Consider the following 7,257-nt stretch of genomic DNA (forward strand, 5'->3'; position numbering starts at 1 on the left):
TCTCAGTGTCCTGTCTACTGCAGCTGACCACCAGGGAGAGTATTCTCAGTGTCCTGTCTACTGCAGCTGACCACCAGGGAACAGGAGAAGGAATGAGTGAAATGAGAAGAAATGAAATCCACAGTGACCATCTTAGCTGAAAGAGGGAGAAAAGCCTGGTGCTATAGAGAGTCATTTAAGAAAGGGAGTTGTGTTTGGTTGGTTTTGGTTTGGTTGTTTTCTGAGTTTTTTCAAGGCAGCGTCTCATTATGTAGCTCTGGCTGTCCCTAAAACTCATTATGCAGTCCAGGCTGACCTTGACCTCACAGAGATGCGTCTGCCTCTGCTCCCAAGTACAGGGATTAAAGGTGTGCACCACTATACCCAAAGGATTTTTGTTTTTCTTTAGTTATTACATTTTATTTTTGTGTTACTAGAGCTCAAACCTAGAACCTTGCACATAGTAGGCAAATACTCTACTACAGAACTCCATTCCAGCCTAGGACATATTCCCTGCCTAATTTTTAAAATAATTCACATGTAAATACATTTATATGCTAAAAAAGAAGCCATAGGAAAAGAAGTTAAAGGGACAGGTGAGACAGAGAATGTGTCACTAAAAAAACAGACCCTCCTAGAGAAGGCCTACGGGATAGATTACAGCCATGCGCACAATCTTTGCTATTCCTTTCTTCACGGGGTGCAGCCTACCCTCACTCCCTCAGTGTGGTCTATACTTAGGGAGTTGCTTCTAGCGAGCACAGTGCAGTGGAAACGGCAGAGTATAATTTCAGAGGGTGAGTCAGAAAAGATAGAGCGGCTTCTAACCTGCTCATTTTTGGATCCCTGGGAAGCCAGACACCATGTCATAAAAATACTCCTCTACCCCTATGGAATTGCCTATGTGGCAAGGAATTAAGGTCTCTTGCCAAAGCCAGAGAAGAACTAAGGCCTGCTGCCAACACCCGTGTGTGTAAGCCACGCGGAAGTAGACCTCCCAGCGCAGGCAAGGCTTCTACTGCAGCCACAAGTCACAACTTGAAGGAACCTCACGACACACTAAGCCAGAAATACCCACAAAAGCTGCTCCCAGACCTACGGAAATGGCCACATACTCAACGCTTGCTGTTTAAGTGTTGAGTAACTAGTGCAGCAGTCGGTGACTAAAGCAGTAAGTCCTACCTGGAGCAGAGCTGGGATGGGAGAGAGAAGTGAGATGAAGTTAAGTTATAGGAGAATATTTTCAATTTCGGAATTTTCTAAAATTGTAACTGTTACTTACTCTAGGGACTTGATCTTTTTGTTTTGTTTTGTTTTGTTTGTTCTTAGTTTTTCGAGACAAGGTCTCACTATGTAGCCCTGGCTGCTCATTTTGTAGACCAAGCTGGCTTCAAACTCAGATCCAGCTGCCTCTGCCTCTCAGGTACTGGGATTAAAGGCATGCACCACCACACCTCGTGGACTTGATCATCCTAAAAGCCTTCTTTGATAGAACATATTCCAAAAGTCACAAATAAAAGTAACAGTATGATACTCAAGAAATGGACATAATGGCACCATAGCTCCAACAGTCACAAGGCTGAGGCAGGAGGAGACCAGACTGACCTACAAAATGAATACCAGGCCAGCCTGTACTACGTATCAAGACTCTGTCTCAAGATAGAAAATGAAGAAAAAATAAAATATTCTGAATGATGCCACTGACACAGCAGTCTAGATTAGTGCTGTGACAATTGTGGCTACTAGACGGTGAAACAGGCTACTGCTAAATGCACGTGGTGGTTAGTTTTAAATGTCAACTTGCACATCCAGAGCCACCTGGGAAGAGAATCTCACTGAGAAATTATCTAGATCAAGTTGACCAGGGGTCATGCCTGTGGGGGGCAATCTTGACTGTTCATCGATGTGGGGAGACCCAGCCCACTGTGGGCAGCATTACTTCATGGCTGGGCCCAGAACTACCAACAGCAAAAACAGCTCAAGTGTTTGCTCTCTCTCTGCTCTGGATTGTGGATATAATTTCTTGAGTTCTTACCTTGACTTCCCCACTAAAACACACTAAAACCTGGACTCATAAGCTCAATCAAATCCTTAGACCCTCAGCTCCCAGATGTCATTTTCGGTTACGATATCTTATCACAGCATAGAAATGAAACTAGAACAATGAAAATATTTTCTTGGAAACCTTTTCTCTACAAACCCATTTCAAATGTTACCCTGGAGCTGGAGGCTATTGCTGGACAGTAGATGCTTACCTAGCATATGAGGGCCTGGTCTTAACCCTGGCGCATGGGAGAGACAGGGGTGCAGAGAACTTACCTGTCACCAGTGCCGTTCCCTCGTAATTCCACCTTCCTGCAAGCACGGCCCCGCAGTGAGCTTCCACACTCTTCTCCACTCTTCCTAACTTGGAAATCAGATGAAACTTACCTAAAGGAAATTACATGTGAGAACCTACTCATTAATTTATATGAAAACATATAAATTATGTTGAGTTCTGTAGCATGAATAATAAAACCCAAGGCAGATATTGGGGTTCAACCTGAGGATCAGAAAAGCAAAGCAGCCAAGCACTACAGAGATCTTTTATCTCTACCAAACCTTCAGACCAAAAGGGTGAGATCCTGTCTCCACAAATCCTCAGACTCCACACTCCAGTGAGTTCCTGTCTCTTCCCCCAGCCATATCATTCCTGTCTCCACCTCCCTAGTATTGGGATGAAAAGTGTGTGACTCCCAAGAACTGGGATTAAAGATGTGAACCAGGACCACCTGGATCTGTTTCTGTATCAGTCTAGTGTAGCCCAGTGTAGCCTAGAGCTCACAAAGATCCGTCTGCCTCTGTCTTCCAAGTCCTGGAATTAAAGGTGTGTGCCACCACTCCCTGGCCTGTATGGCTGATTAGTGTGGCTGCTTTGCTCTCTGATCTTCAGGCAAGCTTTATTTATTAAGACACAAATAATATACCACTATGATTAATTAGCATTAGTTAACTAATAATTAGCTATTGGGCACTAAAGGCATAAGAGAAAATAATGTCATAATTCTTAATCTCAAGGAACACAAATCTAATAAAAAAAGATGCAAAAAATGTGGCATGATAGATATTCACATATAGTATATTTCATTTAGTAAGCAAAAAAAATGGGTGATTTGGATTTGAAAATATACTTAAGCCCTAAATAACAAAAGTAATCTCTTACTAAATAAAAGATAAATTAATTCTAACTTTTTTGGACTAATCCAAATTAATTACAAATGAGAAAATAATTTAATTAAATATATTTGAAATATGTAAAACACATTTTGAGAGATCACAGATGCCCTACAAATGTCCACAGGTTGGGACACAGCTGTAATGTTAGCACTTAAGAGGCAGAGGCAGAAGGATAGTGAATTCCAGAACAGCCTAGGTTACACAGTGAGTCTGGGATATTAACTTTGAAAATTACCTATTAAAGAATTAAATAAGTTTACATACTGATTTACTGATAATGATAACTGTAGTTCCGCAATGTTTCCAAGTATAAGGAAAACTAAAATAAACCCTGTGGTACTGAATTAGAATTGGTGTTACCAAAATATGTTCAAGGTTTAGATAGAAAGAGATAGAGAACTAGCTACTGGCATGCATCTAAAAATAATTTTTTTACATTGATTTATTTACTGGGGAAGAGGCAAGCACCAAAGAATGCATGTGGAGGTCAGAGGACAGCGTGCAGAAGTCAGTGTCTCCTTCCCACAATGTGGGTTCTAGGGATTGAATTCAGGCCACCAGGCTTGGCAGCAAGTGCCTTTCCCCACTGAATGGTCCTAATTTTTGAAGTATACATTTGTAATCCCATGTCTTAGTTCTGTTTGATGAAGTCTGAAGAGGAGACACACCCATTAGAACAAATACTGAGGCACAGTAGCATCTGAGAGTGATGACTAACTCTGGGGAAGGAAGGAAAAACCTAATAGTTTTTTAATCTCACTGGAGTATCATATGTCAGAGAGCAAGGATGTCTTCAATGATGGCTGGGGCCATGTAAAAAAGATGTGTCAGCTCCAAAGCCACAGAGAAACCTTGTCTCGAAAAACCAAAAAAAAAAAAAAAAAAAAGATGTGTCAGGCAACCTGAAGACCATGTGAGCAGTGTCCCTATCTTGGCTTTTAAATATCATTAACCATCTAAAAACAGGCCTGTTTGGAAAGACTAATTTAGAAAATGGAATTAAGAGCTAGAAGATTAGTTTGGGACATCTTGTGCCAGTAAGAAAATGCTCAAGAAATGATGAATACATGTACAAAACAAAAACCAATGTGGCTGGCTTCACTGATGGGGCTCTCAGAGGCCAAATATGGGACAATTTCAAAATCAAGATTAAAAAATTATAGTAACAGAATATTTATGAAATAAAATAAACTTCTATGAGGCTAACCAAACATTTAACCAAGTAAGACAAGTGGCCATGGGACAGAAAGTTTTTCCTTGAAGCAGAATACCAACTATTTAACAAGGGACAGGATTATAGAAATAGAAAAGCATGATTCGGCAGCTTCTCTAAATGATAAATGATCTAGCCAAGAATCATCAGTAGATTTTTAGAAATGGGAGGAAGTCTAAGAAACAGACTATGTCTATGTAGTCTCAAAATATGTTTTTATAAACAAGCTATTAAAAAGGAGAACATAGAGGCTGGAAGATGGCTCAGCGGCTAAGAGTACTTGTTGCTCTTACAGAAGACCAGCATCCACATGGTGGCTCACAACCATCTTTAACTCCAGTTACAGACATCTGACACCCTTGTCTAACCTCTGCAAGCATCAAGCACACATGTGGTGCACATACATATATGTAGGCAAAATACTCATATGCATAAAGTAGAACAAATCAAAAACTGGGGGAGAAATAGTAACATCACAGATTAATTTAGAAAGCACTTGCTCTTGGGTACGGCATTAACACCACAATAACGTGTCAAATCAACACCATGAGTCAGTCTCCCAGTATTCCCACTAAAAACTTGTAAGCTGAATCAAATCATAAAGAAACAGTGAAAAAGTCAAGTTAAGGAATTTTCTATAAAATAACTGGTCTGAATCCTTCAAAATCACCATGGTCATACAGGGAAATAAAATGTGCAGATGATAGTTTATCTACATCAAACAGCAGTCTTGTAAAACAACCCCAGGCACAAATCATAGTACTAGACTATCTTCACTACACAGATGTGCATAGGACATTCATTGAAAGGTTGCCACCTGTAGGGCTGGCTGGAGGGTTGACTCAATGGTTAAGAGCACTGGCTGCTCTGCCAGTGGACCCGGATTCCATTCCCAGCACCCACACCGCAGCTCACAACTGTCTCTAACTCCAGGATCCAACACCCTCACACAGACAGACATGCAGGCAAGATACCAAGGCACATCAAACAAACAAACAAGACTTACCATCAGAACTTGTGAGGACAAAACTTTCTGCCTGAGTCTGTTTCTTCATGCCTAAGCTTTTGGGAAACCAGTGAAGATCTATTGGGTAGATGTCATCAGGCAGCTTTACGATTAGGCTGGTCTCACTTGTCAGCAGGTTCCACTTCACTATCTGGTGATCATCACTGCATGAGTACAGCTCCTCAGCGGTCGTCCAACCCACACAGCTAACTAACTCTTGATGTGGTGTTTGGTTAAGAAGACATAAAAAGGAAAATAGCCGAATGGTTTCTAGCTTCTAAAAGTCTATTTTCATTGTGTGCTTTTTCCCCCCTAGACAGGGTTTCTCTGTGTAACAGCCCTGGCTGGCTTGGAACTCACAGAGGTCCACCTGCCTCTGCCTTCCGAGTGATGGGATTAAAAGCTACCACTACTCAGCTCATTGTGTGACTTTTAATAATTCTTTTTCCATATAAAGGGAAAAGTTTCCCAAACAGGTTGTAAGAATAGAAATCAAAGAAAGTCATTCAGAGAGGGAAGAAAATTTGTCATAGAATATATTCCTTAAGTATGGCCAAAAGATACATACACTCAAAATCAGTAAGTAAAAAAATCAAAAGGTAGGAAATTATGTTGAAAGACAGGAAAAAAGGAGGATTAACGATACATATAGTTATATAGTTATATAGTTATATATATATATATCTTATTACTTAAGTTATTAAAATGCATATATATTGTTATAATTTTAAGATTGTTTTAATTTATCTAAGATGTATGATTTATTTAATGTGAATGAGTGTTTTGCTTGCATGTATGTCTGTGTACCACATACATGCCTGATACCTATGGAAGTCAGAAGAGGGCTTCAGGTCTACAGGAACTGGAGTGAACTGGCTAATTCTATGTCAATTTGACATAGCTAGAGTCATCTGGAAGGAAGGAACTTCAAAATTCTGAGAAAATAACCCACCAGATTGGGCTGTGATGTGTTTTTCTAGACGGATGATAGATAGGGCCCTGCCCACTGTGGGCAATGCTACCTCTGGGCTGGTGGTCCTGGGTGCCATAGGAAGGGTGCCAAGCAAGCCATGAGAGACAATCAGCAAGCAGCATCCCTCTATAGCCTCCACATTAGCGCCTGCCTCCAGGCTCCTCCAGTTTGAGTTAGGCCCTGACTTTCGTTAGTGATGGACTGTGATGTGGAACTGGAAGATGAAACAAACTCTTGCCTTCCCAGGTTGTTTTGGTCGTTGATGTTTTAGCACAGCAATAAAAACCTAACTAAGATATGGAGTTAAGGATGACTGTGAGCCACCGAGTGCTGGGAATTGAACTGGGGTCCTCTGCAAGAACAATAACTACCCTTAGCCTCTGAGCTGTCTCACCAGCCCTCTCCCTCTTTCTCAGACAAGGTCTTCCTGTGTAGCCATGGCTGGTCTAAAACTTACTATGTAGATCAGGCTGGACCCATTTGCCTCTGCCTCCCAAGTGCTGAGATTATAGGCATGAGTCACAGTGCCTGGTAACACATACTACCTTAATAAGTTAAAAACATTAATTTTTAAGAAGACTAAACTCCAACAGTGAACTGTCTTGTGCAGTTACATATTACAATGGTATCTCTAGAGATGCTAATGCCCCATGGCTGGAACTACCATCTTACTGTTTCTCTTGCTTTCATTTTAGTTACCTATTTTTATGTTTTCACTTATGGTCTAAGAGAAAACCTAGGGCAGTGTGTATGATGGCTACACCCCCAGCCTTAGTTATTTATGGTTAATTGACAATACAGTGTTTTAAATTTTTACATTATATTTACTATTTATTATGAGTTAGTGTGTGTGTGTGTGTGTGTGTGTGT

The 7,257-nt window shown here is 40.8% G+C and overlaps 1 protein-coding gene across 2 annotated transcripts in view; it reads right to left on the reverse strand.

Moving 5' to 3' along the window:
• Positions 1-7,257, reverse strand: part of Ift80 (intraflagellar transport 80) — a 78,002-nt gene that overhangs the window by 59,723 nt on the left and 11,022 nt on the right. For both annotated transcript variants that reach the window (XM_005344094.3, XM_026783188.1), the window contains exons 3-4: positions 5,415-5,636; positions 2,299-2,409 (exon numbers count right to left, since the gene is read on the reverse strand). In XM_005344094.3, the coding sequence (XP_005344151.1) occupies positions 2,299-2,409; positions 5,415-5,636 (333 nt within the window). The remainder of the gene's footprint in view (positions 1-2,298; positions 2,410-5,414; positions 5,637-7,257) is intronic.

This window comes from Microtus ochrogaster, chromosome 1, assembly GCF_000317375.1.
Source record: "Microtus ochrogaster isolate Prairie Vole_2 chromosome 1, MicOch1.0, whole genome shotgun sequence".
In the NCBI taxonomy this organism is placed as follows: Eukaryota; Metazoa; Chordata; class Mammalia; order Rodentia; family Cricetidae; genus Microtus; species Microtus ochrogaster.